The sequence below is a fragment of the Mauremys reevesii genome, linkage group 2 (genome assembly GCF_016161935.1).
Source record: "Mauremys reevesii isolate NIE-2019 linkage group 2, ASM1616193v1, whole genome shotgun sequence".
In the NCBI taxonomy this organism is placed as follows: domain Eukaryota; kingdom Metazoa; phylum Chordata; order Testudines; family Geoemydidae; genus Mauremys; species Mauremys reevesii.
Window position 1 is genome coordinate 64,520,553 of NC_052624.1, and position 24,425 is coordinate 64,544,977.

The window sequence follows — 24,425 nt, forward strand, 5'->3', positions numbered from 1 at the left end:
GATGTTTGACATAAATGAATTCTGAACTCTGCTGGAAAGCCGATGGATGAAGCCACGTAAAAATGATGCCACTAGGATTCATGCAACTCCTTGTGTTAATAAGAATCATTGAATGACAAAGAGATACTATTTATGGGACCAATCCAGTACCATTGTAATCAAGAAGAGTGCTGCCATTAACTTAGTGGGTACAGAATCATGCACCCTTATGGCACTATACACATACTCAATTATTAATAATTGAAAAGTATTTATTTAAAAAAAATCCTTTGGAATCTGAACTGTATCCTATATTTTCTAAAAACTCTTTGTTAGTTGGAGGGTTGTGCTGTTATGGCTTCTGAAATACAAATCAGGTTCAGATTGCCCAGATTGGAATCCAATAAATGTTTGCTAATGGTTGACGATGGTCACTGATTCTCATGCAAGAAATAATGAATGGCCAATTGAATTATCAACAAAGAAGGTACTTCTTTAGAAGCAAGCAAACTTATGTGCTATTACTAAGGATCAGATTTGGTCAGGAATATTTTTAGTGAAAATCACAGGTCACGAGCAATAAAAAAAAAAATTCACGGAAGCCCCTGACTTGTCTGTGATTTTTACTAAAAATATCCCTGACAAAATGGGGAGGGAGAAGGGTCCAGTACCCACAGCAGCTAGGCTGCTGCAGGGTCCAATCCCTGCCCTGGCAGCTGGGCAGCTGAAGGGGGCTCCGGCCACCCCCCTCAGCTAGGCTGCTATGGGGGGGATCCTGCTGCCCACCGTGACTGCGGGGAGCCCAGCCATCTGGGGGGAATGGGAGCTCTGGGGGACTCCCAGGGGCCTCCAGGGTCCCCCTGCTGCCCAGATGCTAGGAGCTGCTGGGGGCTTCCACCAGCAGCTGCTGAGAGCTGTGGGGCTGCCTACTAACAGCAGTTCAGCCCTGGGGCAGAAAATGTCACGGAAGTCACAGATTCCTTGACCTCCATGACATAATCGTAGCACTAGCTATTAGTAGACAGTGCCTTGAATTTACAGTGCCAAAGTGAGAGAGACCTGAGCTCCAGAATTTGTTCCTCACCCCATTCCCCAACAGGAGTTAAGTCCCAGGGGTTTGCCTGATTTTTAAAAAAATCACCGGAATATAAATTTTATTATTATTATTATGATTATTTTATTTTATTTTATTTTTCAGGCTGAAGGAATAAAACAGGTTAAAGAAAACCTATAGGGAAAAAATGTCATGGAAAAACTAAAATTAATTTTAGAGTCTGATCTGAACTGTTATTCAATGCTCACTCCTGTTTTACTGATCTCCTGTATTACTGATCTCCTGTGCTTTGCTCCCCAGCTCAGACTTGCCTTATGGCATTACTTCAATTTTTGCTCTCCCAATTTGAGGTCAGTTCTCTTCTTCTCTGAAGTACACTGGGAGGGGATGCAGAATAGAGCTGGGCAGGAAACAGTTTTCCCATCCTGCAAGTATTTCCAAATTTAAAAAAATTTCCTGCTGCAAATTGGGACGAAAAGTCAAAATTGCAAAAATATTTGTGATCCAAAACACTCCAACATTTTGGCAGTTGTTTTGGGTCCATCAAAATGTTTTAACTTATTTTGAAATTTTGATTTTGATTTTTGTCCTCCTCTTCCCCCCTCCCCCACCTGAAGCTTAGCTTATGTTTTGAAATGGAATCTCATTTCAAATTGGAAAACTGGAACTTTTCAGGGAGGAGGGATAGCTCAGTGGTTTGAGCATTGGCCTGCTAAACCCAGCATTGTGAGTTCAATCCTTGGGGGCACTTAAGGATCTGGGGCAAAAATCAGTATTTGGTCCTGCTAGTGAAGGCAGGGGGCTGGACTCAATGACCTTCCAAGGTCCCTTCCAGTTCTAGGAGATAGGTATATCTCTAATTAAAAAAAATGTTGATATTAAATATTTTGAAAGTTCTGAAAAGTCATCAAATCCGGTCCTGTTTCACAGTTTTAGTTTCAACAGATTGGCATTTTTTTATTTAAACTTTTTTTTTAAAATCATTGAAAAATTGCCAGCCAGCTTTCATGAGGAAACAGATCCTATTTCCCATTTTTTATGAAAAACAAGATTGAGGTATTCGAGATAAATGACACAGTTTCCTAGAGTGAGAATAGAAATAAGTATGGTCCTCATTACGGAGTAGCGTACACTGGTGTAAATAAGTAACTCCATTGAAGCAAATGGAATTATGCTGATACAAGTGAGAGAAGAATTAGGTTTCACTTTGCTCTTCATAAACACTGATAATTACACGGCATTTTTAAAACAGTGAGTGTTTACCTTTGTCCTTTCCCCTCCCCCAGTTCTTGTGCAGTGTGCTGGCTGGTTGCCACTGTTCTTGTCAGAGGTGATTACATTTCTTTGTTTTTTTATATATATAGTCTGTGAAGGGCTTTGGGATCCTTCAGGGTGAAAGGTGCTATAGAAATGTAAACTGTTACTATTTTGCATAAATCGCTGCATTATTTGTTGTAAGCATTTGTGGTTTACAGCTGTAATAAAATAACTAGTTAGTTGGACAGACTGACTGACTCAATGATAGGTAATTGGATACAGAGTTCTTCGCTTTCAGGTCATCAGCTCAAAGCTGGCCCAAGGCTATTTGGCCTATGTTTAATGAGTAAGTGATGTTTCATTCTGTTTCCTAGTTGTTCAATGTCCACATCACAAAAAACACTAGCACAGTTGTCATTAACTAGCTTAACAATCTCACCTGAGAGGTTAAGAATAGAATGGGCTACGAGACTTAACTACTCTCACATCCCTAGAGGTTGTCCCTTAAGGTCATGGATGAGGTTCATGGTGAAATGAGGGGAAATTTCGCTGCCATTCGTGCCTGTATTGTACATATTTTGTGGACTATTAAAGAGCATCAGTCTCCAGGGCTATCAACCGTGCACCTTTCCCAAGGGGTGTGTGTGTGTGTGTGTGAGAGAGAGAGAGAGATTGAGATTTGGTCCAAACAAGTTTCATACAATACCGATATATTGGAAGTTTGAGAGTGTTTCCTGCAAAAAATATTTCTTGCTTTTTTATTTTAAAACAATTTAGGGAGTTTACAGAGAGACATGCTTTACCTCTCTTAGGGTTCAATCTTGAAAAGTGCTGAGCACTTTGACCATGATCCAGCAAAAGACTTTCAGAAGTACCTAAGTGACTTAGGAGCCTAAGTTCTATTGAAAGTCAATAGGAGTGATGCTCCTAAGTCAGGTAGATGCTTTAGAAAATTCCACTTTCCCAGTGGAATTTTAAACTTGTGAGTAGTTCAGGTGAAGTACAGTGGGTCCACTCATGCTTAAATTAAGCACATGCTTAAATCCTTCTTGGATTATGGCCAGAGGCCTCTGTATCTTGTGAAATCGAGCCCTTAAATGTAGGCACTTGGGCAGACAATTCCTCAGACTCTGTCCACTATAAAAACACAGGACACCCAAGTTGAACCGAACGCTGAATAACACCACATGGGTTTGCAGTGGTCTGTGACTGGAAAGGTTCACTGGAAGCAATTTGCAAAGAAATCCTTAGGAAACCACCTGGATGGTTATTTTAAATTAAAAAAGGAAGAGATGCCACTTATTAAAAAAATAAGTTTTCAATGCTAGGTTTAAGGCTCTGTACATATGATAGTCATTAAAGCTTATTTAACCCTAAAATGATCTGGCCTCCTTAATTCCACAGGGACTGTAAGGATCTAGGTTTAAAAATGAAAAATAATGTCTGGATGACAAACATACCTTCCTCGATATGGAATAATTGTTATAGAATATTCTCAATCAAGACCATAAAAAAGCCAAGTAGTGTATACAAAATATATAATAAATACAGTATTACACTATATTTAGGGCCTTATCTTTTGCCCATTGCCAATGATTTCAACAGGCACAGAATCAGAGCCATTGAGTTTGTGGGTATGCCCATGCATATATGTGTTTAGAACTGGTGATTTATCCAGCCACATTCTCAGTCTATTTTCACACCCTGTTCAAGCAGTCCATACAATTTCCTTATTATAATATTGCTGCTTTTGAGATAATCCTAGTGTGCCCTGAGATCTGAGCTCTCAAAATTCAGATGTTGTTCAGACTGGAATCTTTTAGCAGAAGCAGTGAATTTGTCATTTTTTGTTACAACAAACAGCTGTGGTGTGCCTCACCACCCTTTCCCTAAGGATGAAATACGCTGCAGGGAGGGTGTTGTAAGCATTCCGGAGCTAGCCAGCTAAGCTGGAATCATTACTGGACTGGCTTGGGTACTGCTTTGAAGAAGTCTCCCATTAGAATTAAAACATCCCACAACTCCCAACACAACAGGGCTATTCTTGAGTGTAGCCGACTGCTGAAAACATAAGGATAGTGGCAAGATGGGGGGGAGAGAGAAGAAAAAAGAGGCTAATAAACAGATAAAAAGGAGCAGCTCTTGTATGTGAGTGGAATTTCCTCTGAGTACAGGATATTCTTTATCATTGACTGGTCACAGGAAGGAAAATGGGAAAACAGCGTTTCCTGTAAAGGAAAAAAAAATCAATAGGCCTTGAAAATACCTGAGATGGAAAGAACGTTTTGCGTTCCCACCAACAAGTACAAATGTTTTTTAAATTCCTTTGAAACATGAACTTGGTATAAAAACAGTTTGGCTCTCAAAATGAGACTTTAATTCTACACGCACCCTATTTTTTAAAAAAGTGTCTTCATGTGCTGTCCAGGCCATACTGGTCTTATCTGTTCATTTTGAGAAATCTCTAATTCATGAGAATCTGTTTGAAACAGTGTTTTTTCTTTCTTTTCTTTTCTTTTCTTTTCTTTTCTTTTCTTTTCTTTTCAAAAACCTTATTTCAAGGAGCTCTTTCCTTCAGAGACAATATTTCTGTAAGTATTAATGACTTAATGGACCACTTAGCATTACCATATTGTCACTGTCATGCCCCTTTAACAGAAGAAGATAGCCATAGAGGGGAATGTGGAGTCTGCGCTTGATTTGGGCAAACAGAATTTTCTCTTACAACTACTTTCTGCTTAGAGTAGGTGGCTGAACTATGGGCCTTACTCCTGTAAATAATGCCACTGGAGCCAATGGGGCTAGTAATGAGTAAAGGCTGTAGGAGTGGATACATGTGCATGTGCAGGGAGATCTATAACACCTCACTGATTAGTATAATAACTTTTCTGTCTGCAAATATTTGCCCTAGTGGCAGCTCTTCTCTTACTAGACATGGATCTCAGCCTCTGAGTTTATGCCTGTATCAGACCTTTACTTCCTCAAAAGTTGGGGGGCAGGGTTCTGCTTTGGGACCACTCTTGTTTATAGCAATCCCAATGGCATAACTGAAAGGCAGATAATGAGGTTAAGCTGTGTAACCCAGAGCTGCAAGTGTAAGAAATCAAAATAAAATGGGAGTGAGAGGGAAAGATGAGCTATCGCAATTTCACAAGAAAATTAATATAGCTTTTTTTAAAAGGAGGAAGAAGAAAAGAAAAAGGATTGGGATTAAAAATAAAACAGCCAGAAAGGCCTGGAATTAAAAGAGAGCTTTTGGAATGATCTAACTTTTATTTTATTACATTACAGAAGACAAAAAAAAATCAATAGCTGGTAATTCAGACATAAATGAATTATATAGGCCACTGACACAATGGACTAAACTTTATAACAACCACATCTGATGCCGTCAAGCCACAGGCTTCGGTGGCGCCAGTAATAATTATGGCCGATCACCTCTAATTCAGTGCTGCTTTGCTTGATAAAGGTGTCACTCAGCGTGGCTGCAGCATCTATATCGATTGGGGATGTCACGCAGGAGGGCAGCCTGCTTTCCCACTTGAATGGGACAAACCACTGCTTTTTCCCCTTCTCACCCTGCCTGTGTCCTACACTGATATGCCCAGAAAATTAATCATTTAAATTCATGACTGAAACCAACCAAGCTGAAATTAGCAGCATTGACCCCTGGAAGTGTATATCTTTAAGAACATTGATAGCCATAACAGCATCCTGGGAAAACTTCGCTACTTAACAATAATCGCTATTGCTTTGCAGCATATGGGGCATTAAATGGCTGGAGCGATCAATCATTCAGCTACAAAGAGCCATTTACTGCCAAGATGCTTCTAAGCAATAGAAAATATTTTGCTATAAAATGAAACCGTAATATGAACAAAATATCGTTGGCTTTTGTATTTTCAACAGATTTTATGAAATCTGTCCCCCCCCCAAGTCTTTTGTAATACTGAAATTTACCCTGAGCTGTCCAATGAAGTGATAGGTATGGAAAAGGTGGATGTGGCTGGCAACCCAGATGTCAGTAAAGGCTTTTCTGTTTTATTTGTATAGGGTGGTGTTTGGGTTTTCTGAGCTGCTTGTTGAAATTCTTCTCTTGACCTGTAATTAAAGAGGGCCCATTTTGGTTATCCTTGCAATGTTCTAAGCACAAGTCATGCTGATCTTTCTGTAGTTCCGTAACTTACGTTTTCACATTTGGCATATTCAAGGATAATATGTGATAGGAAATTTAATGTTTCTTTTTAAAAACACAAGCATTGCATTTTACAATGGAGCTACGTTTTTACTCCATGGATCAAAAGTAATTGTGAAAGAACAGTAAAAGAAACCTCAGTGTCATTAAGCTACCCTGATAGACACATGGTGTATTTCAGCCCTATGTAATATAGCTGCTAACGCTGGAAACACTTGTGTCATATAACTACAATATTTCACTTGAAAAGTTTCCTCTGTTTTAAGCAATCTTTACCAGTTCCAGTGTATTGTCCATTTAAGTATATGGAATATTTCTTAAGCTTGTAGAAGAATCTCTTTAAGTTCAAGACTGAACACATAGTGGTGCTGCAATGGTGTGATTGAATACAGTAGGGTTTGGTGGTGGTTTGTTGTTGTTGTTGTTGCTTTTAGATAAAAGAGTCTGAAATTCTCTAGAAAGAGAACACCTGCACATTTCACCTCACTGACAGCCCAAGAAACTCAGAGCCCCACAATTACCCTGCAAAAATGGGGGGGAAGGGGCTGGTTTCAAGCTCTTGCCAGGTTTACACAGCTTGAAGTCAGTGGAGTTGCTCTGATTTAATGAATCAAACCTGTACAAGTGCAAATGCCTATATTGAATATTTGTTCTCCCCACACCTAAAAGATCTCCCCCACACTCAAAATTTTCTCTTCTCGACTCCTTGTCTCCCTTTCTTCTTTGCCCTCCCTTCTCCTTTCCCAGTTGCTCTTTCTCCTTCTTGAGGTCCTGAAACACATGGGCATTTTTGTGTGTGTAATATCTTCTGATCAAAACCAGTAAATCACTGACAGCCCAGTTCCCTGGGTTTTACTCTGATTTCGCAGGCAGCTGCTCTGGCCATTCTGAGGCGGCACTGTTTCTTTCTCTGTTTACCCGTTTCCAATGGCAATTGCACCACCAAGTCTCAGTACGTCTGGAACTTGGCCTGCGGCTGTTTTGGTTACATTGAAGTTTTTGCTTCAGTTCTGCCAGATTTAAACGGTGACTTCACCAGCACTGAGCTAAAAAGGAGAGCAGGGAGGCGGGAGGTAGTGTAGAGAGAGAGAGAGAAGGCCAGAGCATTACATCATCATTTGGACTGGAATCAAATGGGAAGGATATGACTCACTCGGGCTAGTTAAGCTTTGGCTCAAGTTCTACATACACTCATTCCAGGGCTCTCATGTTCTGCACCTCAGCAGGGAATTCAGGCTCAGTGATGTCCATGAGGTTTGTTTTTAATTTTCTTTTCCTTTTCTGATTTCTATAGACTTTTTTGCTGCCCCTCCTTCTTCCCTTTCTTTTCCTCCTACTTCTCGATCCCCCTCTCCTGCTCTCCTTTTCACTTCGCTAGAGTTTTTTTCTGGTGAGTGTAACCTGGACTTGTAGAGCAGAAGCTGGTTTTAAAATGAACCAAACCCAAACAAGGAGCAGCAAACTCAAGAGAAGTCCCCCCCTCCCCATCACTGTGTCGCTCCTAATCGGAGGAGACAGGGAGAGAGTTAAAATGCAGGAACCAATCGCTTGAATGGTGATGTAATGCTGGAACTGCAGGGTTGTTAAGTAATGTGAGAGCAAGGGGGTCAGGGTTGCAAAGCATTTACCTGCTCCCAAGGGGGTTTAAGTTTATTATCAATTGCAGTGACTGTAACTGGCTTCAGACTGCAATCTCTAATTATTCACAGACTCTTTTTTATCTTTTATTATTAAAAGTAAAACTATATTATGGTATTTTAAAAAATGTGATATTATCACAGCTGCAAATTATTTTCCACCAGGGTTTTGATATTTTTTAAAATGGTTTGAAACTAGGTGTCTTTTTCACAAAAAGACCAAAAAAAAAAAAAAACGAAACAGGAAAAGAGCAAGCGAGGATGGTTCTTTAAGTGTAACTGGTGAATTTGTAACTGTATGAAGAGAGCAGCTTAGCCGCTGTCTAATAGAGCAAGTAAAAGGTCTTACTGTTAAAGATACTCTCTAGAAAATAAATCATTTATGTAGCTCATCCCTAGGAGCTCCACACTAATGCCTGTTGACATCATTCTGACTCTGTTTGCCTTTTTTTTTTTTAAACTAATGATCGCTGAGGCCCCAATCCTGCAGAGTAAACCACATGGACATAAATTGCACCCATCCAGTGCCACATGGGAGTCTGTGGGGCTTTATGCCTACCTGTGGCTTTCTTTGCAGGATGAGGGCCTTCAGGTGCTTATATTTGTACTTCCCATGAACAGACTTCCAGGCATTTTTCTTGAGACTAACCGTGTATAGAAAAATGTGATCTTTCCTCGATAGATTCATGGTGTGCAGGTGCAAGTACATAACCATTCATGTGGGACAAGTAGGAATTAACATTAAGTAAATAGCTATCTGTATGGCGCTTGCACTTAGATGTGGGCCCTGGTATCTGTAGGTGTCCTCAAAGTACTCAGTCTCCTCACAGGAGCTCTGAATCAGGTTTCTGTGTCAAAAGTTGTCTGCCATTACGATAGCATTCCTGGAAGAGACCCCCTCAGGGACTTTACTGATGATGATGCTAACAAGGATAGTGGCTTCCATTGGTTCAGCAGTAGACAAGGAACACAATTCAGCAAAGCACATCAAAGTGCTTCGCTGAATAAAGATGGTCTTAAGCACACGCTTAAGTGCTTTTCTGAACTGGGACCAAAGTAAGTAAAATATCAGATACTGTTCTCAGTTAAACAACAAGGAGTCTGGTGGCACCTTAAAGATTAACAGATTTATTTGGGCATGAGCTTTCGTGGGTAAAAGTTGCATCTGAAGAAGTGAGGTTTTTTTACCCACGAAAGCTTATGCCCAAATAAATCTGTTAGTCTTTAAGGTGCCACCGGACTCCTTGTTGTTTTTGTGGATACAGACTAACACGGCTACCCCTGATACTTGTTCTCAGTTACAATCATGAAACCCCAGTACGCTCTCTGGGGCCAAATTTAACTCCTGATCTTCTCCTGGGTCTCCAGATATCCTGCTGCAGAACCTATCTATAATTTTCCACACAGTAAACATGTAGCCACATTTTCATAAATGCCCTGATTTTCAAGCTGGATAGTTAGCCACGCTCATGTGCCAGACTTGTACAGTTTTAAAGGCCAGCCTGAGGCCACATTGAATATTTGGCCAATAGTGTGCCACATACAATACAGATATGCCACATGAGTCACAGTCCCCAGCCCTCCATTGAAAGTATGGGTCTTGCGGTGGGGACTTGTACTGCTTTGGGAGTTCCAATAGGAAGTCTGTCTGACTTGTATTTTCTCCTAGAAGCCTTGGGAAGTGCACACTGCAATGCTTATTGTAGCTCCACCACTTTTTGGGGAAATGCTGTGTGTGATCCTCCCATGCCTGACCAGTTCTGGTAGATGGCATTGCCTTTGCCTCATCTTTCCTCTCCCTGCCCCTTCGAGAGGCAGAGGGGAAATCGGGACAGAAGAGAATGACTGTCAGGGCTTGTGCAGTGCCTGCTTCCTCCAGGCACACTGTGGCTGGTCTTGTGCAGAAGTACAAAGTAGAGAATGACTTGTTGTATTATCCTCCCGCTCTTGTGCACAGATACAGGCCTTGCCACAATCTGTTTGCGTCTATACAGATACCTATCCTGACACACATACTGTGTGCATGTTATTTCCCTTATCATAATGAAATGCATATAAAATGTATTATACAAGCTAGTCTAGCAGTCCAGTGGCAACACATTGCATTACAGAGAGACAGAGAGGTAGTTTGGATCTCATGTATCTCAAACCATCAGGGACTTGTAGTGCTGAGAAAGCAATGCACCACATCCTCTATAGGGCTGGGGGAGCATATCGTATTGCTCTTAAGGAATACCCTATAACTGATGCATGTAGCCACACTGATGGCCTTCACGGGGAGCTGCATCCACCCCACAGTGGGCTTGCAGCCAGGTGAAAGGAGTAAAGGGGGAAATCCTGAAGACTGCCCCCTCCAAAAAATACATCGCATGTCAGATATCTGTATTCCTGGTCACTTCTGCTGCTAGAATAAACTTACTTGAGTGTAACACAATAGAAAAGGAGATTGAATCTCTCTCATGTATATCCCAACAATAAAAGCACATGACTGATGAGATGCAATAAACATTGCAGTGTGCACTTCCCAACTGCTCCCAAGAAAAATCAAACAATAGTAGGAAGGGTCCAGAGTGATGGGTGCTCTTGCAATGCAAATAGATATAGGACAAAATATTTGAAAGTAACTACTCTTTTTGGGTTCCTCCAGTTTTTTCGGTGCCCAGCTTGAAAGACCGTGGACCTGATTTTTAGATGTGCTGAGCACCTGCAACTCCACTTGATATCAATGGGGATCGGTATTTCTGAAATTCAGGCCAAAGGTGTTTCAAGCTGGGAACCCAAAACGAATAGATACTTTTGAAAAATGTCAGCCATGGTTATTAGAGCTGTGCAAAACTTTTGCAAGGAAGCCTGAATTCACAAGGTTTAATGGTTCATTTTTAAAACCAATTTCTTAGAAGTTGATGCCAGACACAAAGAAGATTCAGCCAGGCTTTCTCTTCCCACACAGGTGCTTTCCCCCACAGGCCCAGGGTGTCTTCCTTATCCCTAGTTATCTTCTGTACAAGGAGGGTAAAGGGTCTGAAAAACCCCTGTGGCAAAGTATTCTGGGATGGCTGTCTGGGCAGCTGTCCCCCTTCTTTAGTGTTTGTGGAGCTAGCAAGTTCAACCCATTTCCAGTCCACAGAAGCCATGTTTAGGGGAACTGTCTGGAACCCATGAGAGGGTCAGTTATAAAGTTCATCAGCTCCCTGCTCTCCTCCATGGTTTGACTCCAGGTAAAGGGGATCCCACAGACTCTTAGTGAGGGGGGTTCTCTGGGAGAGCAAATGGGAGCTGATTTTGCTTCATAACAAGAAGATTTCACTGGATTTGTTTCAAGTTTTCAGATTTGTGTAAATCCAGAATTCCAAGTGAATATCAGGGGCTGCCATCATGATAGTTTTCTGCAAAACTGGTGTGTTTTTTGCACACTCCTAGAAAGCCTGATTTTTCACCAGGGTTATCAGTGTGAATTAATGGAGTTATACCAGTGCAAAACTGGTGTGTAATCAAGAAGGGATATGAGACCTATCCCTTGATGGCAACATATTATATTTGGTGCTAAAATTATTTTCATAGTTACCGTTATCTTTGTCTTCACAGTAATTTTTTTCTCCCCTTATCCCTTCTCTGCCAAAGTTATAGCCAAGTCTTTGTGCCATCTCATGGAATGAGAATTTCTCTTCTATAACAACATTTTTAGGTGCATAATTTAAAAAAGCATTCAAGAAAAATCAGACACAAAGTCTCTGGGAACTTTAAGCTGCTGCACCAGTTGTTGTAAGGGGCAGAGTACACTCCTACCCACATTTGGTCAGATCTTGTAGCCCTGGGTGTGTTGGAGTCAGAGCAATTCTCATTTTGGGTAAGGTAGTGATGATGGTAGCATGAGCCTCACCTTTAGACCTTCATTCAAGGGAGCACACAGACCAAATTGTATCAAGTGCCTGCACTGGTGATAAAGGGACAGGGAAAGGCTTCTTCTGCCTTTCCCCTCCATACCTCTGCCTGCTCCTTTGTTCACTCAGACATGGCTGGGTGTAGTCTAGTCCCAATTGTTAAAATCACCTTCACTTGCCATGAAAACTACAGTTAGGATAACAAATTAAGTTACTTTAGTATTAAGAGACTGCTAGGTCTTTCTCTGCACTTAAATAATAGATGGACAAGATAAGTAGATAATTGACTCCTTGCATCCAGCTCCTGTTTGCCATAATCTCTTTAAAACCATTTGGTACTCATCATAATAATGGTAACCTCCATTAATTCATTTGGTGTTAATGTGGATGCAATTTATAATTTCAAAACAGTAATTTTGCCATCACTGTTTAGTGTTTGTTAGTATCCTGTTAACTGTGTTATTCCCTCTCTACTGCAAAAGCACTTGCCCATCCTCTAGTTTTCTCACCTAGCTGAAGTGGTGATTCTCCTGATGGGAATTTGCTCCTTTATTCAGATTTATATTTCCCTTTATCCCAAAGAAAGATGGAGCTCTGTGGAAATGCTCCAGCTGGTAGTGACTTTCTGCACCCTGTCACATATTAATGCCTTCCACTTCAACACCAAACATCAGGGAGCACATGTCTTCCTGCTCACCACTCAGATGGCATTCCTTCCTAGATTTCCTCAGAGACATAACCTCACTGCAGCCTTTTATACTATTGTCTCAGAGGGTGGGCTGGTAGGAGACACAACCCTTTATCTTGGCTTGGAGACAAAATATCTGTTGCCTGCTAGCACATTCTCCCATGTGTGCTCTGTTTATGGGTGGAGTGCACTGTCCCACTGCCCAAACCGTTTCCAGTTTGTCCGGCCAATTCTGGAGAGGGAAGAAAATGTCTTGACTTAGGACCTGATCCAAAGCCTATTGGAGTGAATGGGAATCTTTTCATTGACTTCAGTGAGCATTTGATGAGCTTATAAAGCTCTTCTCTCTTTCTTTCCCTAAACACCTGCATCTTTGCAACTCTTCCATCTTCAGGACGTGTTCTTCTGGACAGCTACTTTGTTTCAAAGATGACCCAATAGATTAACACAAATTTTGGATCACTGCCACTAGTTGGGCACCACCCTTGCCATAGCAGGTATGTCTAATCTTAAATGTGACATATAGAGTCTGTAATAATATATTGCTTCCTTTCTTCTTCACCTCCAAACAGATTGTAAAGCCTTGATTATCAAATAGTGCAGTCTAATGAAACGCAACACTTGGTCTATTTTGTTTTGTAGAATTCTTAGATTCAGACACAGCCAGTAAAATATCACCCACTCAACAGAACACTTTTGGTTCCAGACCCACTGCCATAATTAATTTTGTGCCTTGGTGTTTCATTATAGCCACAGCACGAGGTTCCAGTGTTAAAATGAGTAACAGTGGTATGAACACCCTGGTTACAATCCTGAAAGAAAGACACAGCTTTCTGCACATCAGAATTACAACCAGGCAATTTGATCGGATATATCAGTAGATAAAATCAGCAAAGAGTCCTGTGGCACCTTATAGACTAACAGACGTATTGGAGCATGAGCTTTCTTGGGTGAATACGAAGTGGGTATTCACCCATGAAAGCTCATGCTCCAATACGTTTGTTAGTCTATAAGGTGCCACAGGACTCTTTGCTGCTTTTACAGATCCAGACTAACACGGCTACCCCTCTGATACTCAGTAGATAAAATTACTCTTCAAAGTGGGTATTTTATGCTGCTCTTAAATGGTACAATATGTGGAATACAATACATCTTATTTTTGTGTAGCACCTTTCATACGTCTATCACAGGGCACTTCATGTGTCACAGCCATTTCTTCTATACAGTCCTACATACTAATGTTGTTTGGTACAATATTACCTACAAAAGACATTTATATACTTAGGGTAGGGTTTCTGACTTTGAATCCAAGATAACTGTGATTATATCACATGCTCTACTAGGAACTATTTCCTGCAGTTTGCAAAAGACAGCTAACCAGATGAAGAGAAAGATATTGGGTCACATTCTCTGCTGTGTACCTGGGTGCTGCTCTGCAAAGGTCATTAGGGCTGTGCCCATTTACAGTAGAAGAAAATTTGGCCCATTTTCTCTTACCCTGTCGCTCCCTTGACTATAGAAATCTCCATTTATCTGAAGATGGTTGATGTCTTTGAAACAGTTTGAATAAACAGGCTTCTCCTGTAAAATATATATAGAAATATGAGTGGCCGAGGGAGCAAAATAATTGAGGCTAAACCTACACATTTACTGGACAACTACTGTGTTATGAACGAAGATGTGCCCTCTCTTCTCTCCTCCTTCCCCCCCACCCCCCGTTGTGCTGTGCTGATGAATATCTGAGTCATATATGACCTCATTACAGCATCAGGTATTAAATCTTTGCTGAGAAATGACAAAAGACATCCAGGATTTTGGGTGGACTATAAAGTGTGCAGTTCACTAAAAAGTGAATTAACAAGATTCTGCCTGGATATGTAAAGGAATGTGGGCCAAACATTTTCCATCAAAACTTTTTTTTATTTAAAAATTGGGTTTTTGACAAAATTAAAATCTGTGTGGAAAGTGTTCAATATTTTTTGGTCAGAAAACTGAAAATGTTTGCCAAAATCAAAAACATTTTGATTTTCAGTTGTGAGAAGATGGAATGTGGTCAGTTGTGGGGGGTGGGGTGGGGGGAGGTTATGATAAAAGTCAAAATTTTCTGCAGACTGATGACAATAATAAATATTTTGTTTCTAAATCTAAATTTTCCATGTGGTGAGGTTTGACCACCTTTAATGCAAAAGACAACAAAGTGACAAAGCTAATGTTAGAGCACCCATATCTTTTTGGATTCTGGAGGGCCTTAGCATTTGGTCTCAACCTCTTCACCTTGCACCCAAGAAGTATGGTTGGTGTTAGTACATTCAGTAGTGACATTTAGATATCCATGCTCCGCCTAACTGATCCCTTTCATCTTCTTTAAATACTGGATCTTAAGCTTGAGAAGACCAACGTTTTGCATTGTTTTAAAGGGGCCTTGCTGTTGTGAGGTGATATTTTAGAGTGAAGATTCAATTGAATTGGGTGCAGAGGGACACTAGTCTGCTTTATCCAAGAGTCTTATATTGAGGACAGAGTGTACTGGATTTCAGAGGAATATCTGAACGTCTGTGTACTGTAATTATCAAATGGGACAAGCATTAAATACCCAAATGAATTAACTGATTGGCTCAATGTCAATTAATAGACTCAGTCAAAATTCCCAAAACAATTTTTAAAAACCCCTCTCTCCACTCCAAAAAGAGGTCCAACCCATTCAGGCAAAAACCTGATCCAAACCCTGGCAGATGAGCATGAATTTTGCTTTGATTTGGGGGCTTACAGAGTCTATAATACATTGCTTCCTTTTTTCTTTCCCCATCTCCTCCAAACAGATTGTAGAGCTTTGATTATCAACTAGTGCAGCCCAATGAAACATTCCAAGTGAAAGTGAGTGTAAGCCTTGTGAACCCATACTAGAAACAGTTGATATGAACCTGTGTGAACTAAACCTACAAAGTATCACACAGCTTCAGTGGAGGTAGGATACCAAGGTGCTTGGAGAACTAGGAGAGCAGGCATCAGTATTGGGTGGGTAGCAAGGAGAGAGAGAGCAGCAATAGCAGAGCTGGTTGTCTGGGAAGAAGGGCATTAGAGATTGGTGGGATTGTAGATGGGGCTAGGGATGAAAAAGTAACTAACAAGACGTATTTATCTCAATCATTTTGCTCCTGTATTTTTTGTCTATTGTCTGCCTATCTGTCTTGTCTGATAACAGGGCAAGGGCCATGTGTTTGTATGTATCTGTGCAGCGCCTAGCACAAAGGGGCACTGATTGAGGATTTTTGGTCACTATTGTAATGAAAATGATCATAATTAAAGGTGTTGCAGAGACGGTATTTGTTGACATTTACTATTCTAATGCTATTCATTTAAATTACAGTAAGTGAGGAAACGGTTAAAATAAATAGGAGAAATATTGATAGATTTAAGGGGGTCTATTTTCTCATCAGTGGGTTTGTGGGCAGGTGAGATACAGCTGTAACTTTTATTAGGGCTAATGGAAGTTTCCTGCATAAATCCTCAATAGTAGTGAATTCCCGTTGGTGAAGAGAAAGTGAGACTATCTAATTTGCAAATGCCCTTTAATGATTTGAAATCCTTGTCCCAGTATAAAAATCTCACCAGTACTCCTGGCAGACGGTCTCCATTACAATTTCCTGGGGAAAGTTTTCTAAGGTTTTTAATACTCCACTAGTGTTATCATTGGTGGGAGACCTGGAGTAGAAAAGGCTCCAGCAACTGCAGCATTTTTTCCACCATTATTTCTGACCCTGCACAGCGTAGTAGAACTGAACTGACAGTAGCAATGGTGGAATTTTTTTGCTGAAAACCCTAGAGTAGGCAAGGCTGGTAAGATTTGAGAATGTTGAATGCAGGGCATCTACCAGTTAAGACCTTTACATTGCATTGCAATTAGGGCTGTCAAGCAATTAAAAACATTAATAATGATTAATTGTGCAATTAAAAAAATTAATCACAATTAATTGCACTGTTAAACAATAATAGAATACCATTTATTTTAATATTTTTGAATGTTTTCTACATTTTCAAATATATTGATTTCAATTGCAACACAGAATTCAAACTGTACAGCGTTCACTTTATATTTATTTTTGATTACAAGTATTTACACTGTAAAAAAACCAAAAGAAATAGTATTTTCTATTCACCTAATATAAGTATGGTAGTGCAGTCTCTTTATCATGAAAGTTGAACTTACAAATGTCAAATTATTTTTAAAAAAAAACCTGCATTCAACAATAAAACAATGTAAAGCTTACATTTGATGCTCCAAAAAAATATTTGTAATAAAAAATAATATAAAGTGAACAGTGAACACTTTTTTGAAATCAATCTTCTTTTATCTTCCCCACTTTTTTGGCTTAGAAAACCTCATCGCCAAAATTTGCCCACATCTGTAACAATTCTAAGTTTGAATGGGATGACTGAATCAAATTATGTTTTTAATTTAGACTTGTTCTGGGCAATGTCAATCCTGGAAGGCCCCAGTCCTGCAAACACTTGTGGATGTCCTTATCTTGAAACTTTCACATCAGTGTTTGCAAGATCAGGGCCTAGTGGCCTTGGAAAAAGGTATATGGAAGAGACTTGGGGAATGGCTTTTCTCCCTACCCTATCAGAGTATCCAGTGGGGAATGCTTAATGTGTCCAATCCTGCCAAGACCTCCACACAAGAGCTCCCGTTCACTTCAATGAGAGTCCCATGAATGGACGAAGCATAGGGTTGTGCCTCCTGTGTAGGTTTGCACTTTTATTTAGCATGAGATAGCTTAGAACTTTTCAGAGCTGAAGCATCTGTCCAAGACTTCCGACTGTAACTAGTTATTTTGGTGCCTCAAAGGGGCCTACTTTTCAGAAATGCTGTACACCCCCCTCTGAAAATCAGGTCTCTAAAAGGAGTCTCAAGTTGGGCACCCATATTGCTAAACACTTTTCAATATCGGCCTCCTAAGGAAGAATCCAAGATTATTTTTCTTTTCTTTCTTTTTCTTGTGGGATGAATCATGAGTTAATGAAGAAATCCATGAAATTCCATTTAAAAGTTGGGCTCTGTTAGTCATAAAAATGAAGGTTCTTTGGGTGAGACAAACAAAACATTAAATATAGTATTTAGAAGGGATTTTTAATGGACTTTTTTCCTCAAGAAAGATCACAAAGGAAAAATATGTAAGCTTAAATCTTATAGGAAGTCTGGAAAAAACTATTGGATTTGCAGGTGTATTTGCATTTCTTATATAGCAAGGTCTCTTTTGTGAAAGCAGTTTGGATTAGTGTTCCCCAGCAGATGATGCGAGGATGCCATTTGGTTGTTTCTCTCTGCACTGATCCTTGACACATTATTTTTTTAAAATATTTTCAGATTGGCTGAAGCGTGTGTTCATGTGATTGCGCCTAATGTCAGACTTTCCCATTTTTCTTGATCTGGAAGGGGACATATCATGTTCCAGGACGTCATAAAAACAAAATATTTAAAATATGTTTCAAATAAAAAGAAGAAGAAACGCTTAACTTAATAAAGATGTGAGATTAATTTACAAAGGAAACACTGGCAATGGACCAACAGCAAGCCAAATATTTTGCCAGCAGTTTGCAGTTCAGTCATCCTTGCATATCCAACCTCCATTCATACCCCCCCTTACTTTTAGAAGTGAGGTCTGTCTGGTTTACTTTGAGTTGAATAAACTGATTTTGGTTTACTCAGTTTAAGAACAAAAATAGAGAGGGACCAATTTTATTTCATTATTCCCAGGGATAAAGCAGTCCTAGGTCATTACAATCACTGTGCTGTTTTCTCTGTCTTAATTAAAGAGGGGTTTTGCACATAGGATTTTTGCACAACATAATAAAATAGTTTGTGGTTTGGCCAACCTCAGCTAAGCGTGACAGCAGTGTGAGAAAGGCCTTCAGAAAAGTAGGACTATGGGGATATCATGCAAGAGTGAGTGAGTGGAGCTGCTTGCCGGTATACAGGTAGTTTGGAGTTCTTCATATTTGGTGTAAAGACACAATCATAAACCATCCAGTGAACAACATGTCATGCGAACCTATGCGCTAAGTGGCATGCTTCTCTGAAGCAGTGAATGTGGGTTTCAATAAAGTCTGCTAGCAGTAACAAGTACTATAGAAATCACAACATTGATCACACACCTGTGACCAATACTTCTTATTTCTGTAGACTTTTTCTGGCAATGTTTTTTTTTTTCCTCTTGCAAATAAGCATGATTTATTTCCTAGCAAATCCTTTTCAAGAGAAAGCATCAAAGGGTTTTAAATAATGCACTTTGGGTTAAATAAACCCAAAACCAGGCTAAGACGGTCAGTAATTAGGAAAGTCAAATTGGGTGCGTTTTGCTGGTTAAATAAATAAAAAATTCCTCATGAAAAAGTAGCATAGTAAAAAGACTTTATCAAGCCACGATTAAGTATTAGTGCCTTCCATCACTACATTAAGTTCTCTGTTCTGCTGCTGTTTGTTTTACAATCAAACTTAAGATATTTATCTATGTTGCTTTAAATACCCCGACTGTCACCTACAGCTATTAAAATCATCACCCAGTTACTTGATTCAGAGGTATTGGACTACAGACCAGTTGTTCTTGTTCATAAATTGGATTGACACCTGCCTGTTCTTCAGCTGCTCTGAACTTGTAGGTTTGCTCAATTTTATATCATTGCAATTTTGCAAATCCTAGTGGGCCAGAACAAGTTTCCCAGGTTGCTTTTTTTAACAATGACGTTGCCCTTGGGTTTGGAGGAGCTGATACATTTTTCAGTCAGTGTGGGATTTTCTTTTTTTAACTTAAGGGGTTTGATTCATCCCCACTGGTATGGAGGGTAAGAAGGATAAACTTCCTTCAACTCCAAGGCCTGGCACAATTTTCTTTGCCTGAGGGTGAACTCACCCAAGAAAAGTTCAGATTGTTTTTGCATTGCATCCTGCCAAAGGGGTTCTGCCAAGGGAAGGGCAACTTTAAATCACAGTCAGGGCTTCATAGGAACTTTGCTGCCCAGAGAATAAGCACACATATGAATCCACATATACTGTGTCTGCCTCAGCTAACGTCCTTTTTGGAGAGTGCCATCCACTTCTTGAGGCAGCCCTGGCTGCTTGAATGGTATGGTGGTGTAAGGGTGACTGTGCCCTGAATTAAACTGTGTAAATCTGAGTAACTCCAGTTTGAATCTGTCTGTCTCATGGACTGGATTACTCGGGGCTGGTCATGGATTACAGAACCATTCACCTCTGGGTTCAAATCCAGACCGTATAAAACTGACTTACCAATGGCTGCTTGATAGCCTACAGGAAATAAATTGTTGGTCTCAATTAAGTTCCTAGTGCATTAGTAGGAGCATTGCCAGCAGATTGAGGGAAGTGATTATTCCCCTCTCTTTGGTACTGGTGAGGCCACATCTGGAGTATTGCGTCCAGTTTTGGGCCTCCCATTACAGAAAGGATGTGAACAAATTGGAGCAAGTCCAGCGGAAGGCAACGAAAATAATCAGGGGGCTGGGGCACATGATTTACGAGGAGAGGCGGTGGGAACTGGGCTTATTTAGTCTGCAGAAGAGAAGAGTGAGGGGGGATTTGATAGCAGCCTTCAACTACCTGAATGGGGGGTTCCAAAGAGGATGGAGCTAGGCTGTTCTAAGTGGTGGCAGATGACAGAACAAGGAGCAATGGTCTCAAGTTGCAGTGCAGGAGATCTAGATTGGATATTAGGAAACGCTATTTCACTAGGAGGGTGGTGAAGCATTAGAAGGGGTTACCTAGGGAGGTGGTGGAATCTCCATCCTTAGAGGTTTTTAAAGCCCGGCTTGTCAAAGCCCTGTCTGGGATGATTTAGTTGGTGTTGGTCCAGCTTTGAGCAGGGGGTTTGACTAGATGACCTCCTGAGATCTCTTCCAACCCTAATCTTCTATGATTCTAAGTGTCAGCAAGACACAATGACACATACTGGCATCCCTGGGGCTAAAAACCACAAAAGAGGATTAAAACCCTGCCATGCAAACTACAGCATCTCTGCTCAGACCCGCGAGTATGATTTTTTTGGTGCTGAAGGAGGAGGCATAGTCTCATCATGGACTTGTGGCGGGCTTCCATGTGGAATAGATATTTACTATATGTATGTTTTACATGCATAGCTTTCAATGTACAAGAAAACAGTCACTTTTTATTTCCATTTGCATTCGCGACTTCTCGTGAATATCTGAAATAGACGTTTATTGTGACCATAACCCTACCACAAATTAAAATCAGATCCCAAGTCCCTTGTGAAAAGAAGCTCATTATCATGTATGGAGACATCAGAAATGATACTAAATGACACTTAGCTCTAAACCCCAAACACCACATTTATCTAAGGCTTACGGTTAAGTCTACAGTGGAAATAAGACCAGGAGCTAAGCAAGGGTTTTTTCGATAGATGTATAGCCACAAGATAAAGAACAAACAGCTGGTCTTATACTTCTGCCAAATGCAAAGTATCATTCATATATACTGCCCACATTTTCTCCTTTTAAGAGACTGATTACCGTTTCTAAGATAGAGATAAACAGACTTCAGTGGCATTATACCAGGGATAAATTTGGCTCACTGGCCTTAAACCTTGAACTTCTCTTAACATTTTCTGATCAAACTTTTTTTGTGACTTGTTAGGTTGTAAGGTGACTCAAGAGCTAAATTCACCCTTCTCAACCTTCACAAACATCAAGAAACTGTGCTGGTTGCCCAACCTGCAACCATACTTTATCAGTATTCTTTGTATCCATCACACTTGTTATGCCTTTACAACACAATGAAGTGAGTAAGCTATGTCTTCCAATACCTGGAAATCAGCTGTGCTCACTGCTGTGCAGATTCCTGCTCTTCTCCAAACTGAGATCATGTCTTTGGAGAAGACTATTGTATGTAGTGCAGTCTCATAGATTTATTCCATTGCAGAATGGTGCCACCAAAATAAAGGTGTAAACAACACAACGGTCTTTCACCAGGACGTTGCTGAGTGTGCAGTGGTTATTAAAAATTTCCCAAAAGGTTGACCATATGGGTTGCTCCCCTCTACTCAAGATCCAATTTATTTTCAGTTATGCCAATCTTGAGGGAGCTGCCACTTTGTGTCCTTTCATTAAGTTACATATTTATAAGATATCTACATGTCTTAGGACATGTGCACATAATTTAAGGAAAACTTACATTTTTGACTCTTTTACAAAAGGGAGATGGAAAAGGACGTCCCTTCCCCCAAAAAAGAAAGCAAACAAAAAATCCTTTCTCCCCTTCCCAGCCAAACATCCCAACCCCATCAAGCAAACACTTGAAAAATTAAATGGGTTCTGAATGTCCATATGCTCTTACTCTGTCAGGCTAGCAGAGGGAGCAAGTTACGTTGTGAAAGGCCTTCCACTGACAACTCCACAGTACCATTCCTGACCTTTTAAATTTGGAAATGCTTAACTCAGGTGCCTCAGCTGATTTCAGCTATTTTGGTGGTTCTTCAGATAAAAGCAGTATTGTGGAACGTGATATCGGAGCATCTGTCAGTCAGTTTAAGTTATGTTGCTGATCCTCGAAGGGCTGCCTTCAGTGAGTGATATGCCTCAGGACAGCATCACAAAGCCGATGTAAACTGAGGCCTTGTCTAAACACAAAAATAGTACCACTATAACGATACCAGAAGAGTTAGAGTCCCCCATCTCGCCACTCACAAGCATGGACACAGTTATGCCAGTATAAATATACTTATATAGTATAAGCTTATTCCTGTATGAGGGATAAGCTTATGTTGGTATAACTCTGTCCACACTAGCAGTTGTACTGGTATAACTGTGTTTGTTTATCTGTGTTTGTTTGTGTGTGTGTGTGTGTGTGTGTCTATATAATCATCCCCTTAACCAAATATCTATACTGGTACAAAAACTACTGTGTGTTGACCGGACCTGAGTAATCAGACATTTCTAGCCTTCCCATCTATAGACCTCAAACATTGCACACCATCTCTTCTGGTAGAAATCCATATTTATTTTAAAACTGATTGGCCTTTGAAAATAAAATGTGTTTAAATAATGGGAGGAAATTAGTTCAGTTTGAACTAGCTTTGCAGACCCCCCAGAATAGAGAGGTTTGCGAAATCTCACACAGTAGTGGACTGTCCTGCACTCAGGAGTTTTCAAAGCCCAATCTGAATTGCTTCGAACACTGCCACTAATGTTACTTACATTACAAGGGAATTTTTTAGTCAAAGTATTGTGTTTCAGTAACAATCTTCACAAGGGAAACAGGGGAAAACAGAACTATTGTAAAATTAATTTGAACTACTAAAAGGGAGACATTCAAGGGCCACCTGAGGAACCCTTCCAGGCAAGAACAGATGAGATAAAACAGTAGGAATAAAGTGGCGAATAGTGACATAGTATAGTGTGCTTTTTCTTTTTTTTTTTTTTCATGACTGAAATGGGACACTGGATTTTATCCTCACCTTTAACATTAAATTCTGTCTTGGGAAAATGTTTTTTCTTTAAAATAAGATTTATGGGCCAGAGAAGGGGAGGGGTAGGAGAAGAAGAAAAAAAAGAGATGCAAATGTGAATTGCCAAGCCAGAAAAAATATTTAACACAAATTAGAAAATATATATTTAAAATAAAATATAGATTTATATCATTAACCCGTGTAACTCACTTCTTCAGAATATTACTTAGGAAAGTATCTTAAATTTCAACCACAGATTAGATATTTATTAGTTTGATCCTGCTCTAATTAATGTTAATAGCAGCACTCACATTAACTTCAATGGGAGCCAGGATTATGCAGATATAAATGAGATACATTGTCCTCAATAGAGCTAGATCAGTTTACAGTAGTTGAGAATCTGGCCCATTTATTTTTGCTGTTGTATGTAAGTTGATCATTTTATATTGTTTTCTCAGGATGTTATGAGGATGACTGGGTCACAGGTTGTGCTCTGTCTATTCAAATTTATATTTGCTTAATGACTTTTGCTTAATGAAGATATTACACATAAATGGGGGCATGTTTTGGAAGCCATCAGGTGTAACAGTATATAAAACTATTTAGGAGAGAAGTTCTGAACATACTTGTTAAAACATTCAAACTGAAATGCTTCTGATTTTACCATCTTTCATGAGTCGGGCTCTGAGTTACTACAGAGAATTCTTTTCCAGGTATCTAGCTGGTAGGTGTTGCTAACATGTTCAGGGTCCAACTGATCGCCATATTTGGGGTTGGGAAGGAATTTTCCCCTAGGTCAGATTTTCAGAGACCGTGGACATTTTTCATCTTCCTCTGCAGCATGGGGCACGGGTCACTCGCAGGTTTAAACTAGTTTAAATGGTGGATTCTCTGTAACTTGAAGTCTTTAAATGATGAGTAACTCAGCCAGAGGAGTGAGTCGGCAAGGTTCTGTGGCCTGTAATGTGCAGGAAGTCAGACTAGACCAGGGTTCTCAAACTCAGTTGACCACGAGGGCCACATGAGGACTAGTACATTGGCCCAAGGGCTGCACCTCCCCCTCCCCCCGCCGCCGCCCTTGGCCTCGTCCCCACTTCACCCCTTCCATGAGACCCTGCCCCTGCCCTGCCTCCTCCCACCCCTTCCCTGCAATCCTGTATGTTTGAGACCCCTGGACTAGACAATCATGATTGTCCCTTTTAACCTTAGAGTCTATGAGTCTATGTTCTTGAGAACTGTTCAGGCGAGTACAGTAAACT

At 40.2% G+C, this 24,425-nt stretch overlaps 1 protein-coding gene across 7 annotated transcripts in view; it reads left to right on the forward strand.

The window, feature by feature from the left end:
• The window catches only part of CREB5 (cAMP responsive element binding protein 5), a 397,399-nt gene that overhangs the window by 262,164 nt on the left and 110,810 nt on the right, over positions 1–24,425 (forward strand). The window contains exon 1 of one of the 7 annotated variants that reach the window (XM_039526918.1): positions 7,664–7,739. The exons of the other annotated variants lie outside the window; for them this stretch is intronic. Within the exon in view, the coding sequence (XP_039382852.1) occupies positions 7,693–7,739 (47 nt within the window). The 5' untranslated portion in view covers positions 7,664–7,692. Of the gene's footprint in view, positions 1–7,663; positions 7,740–24,425 lie in introns of those variants that run through there. 7 annotated transcript variants of the gene reach the window in all.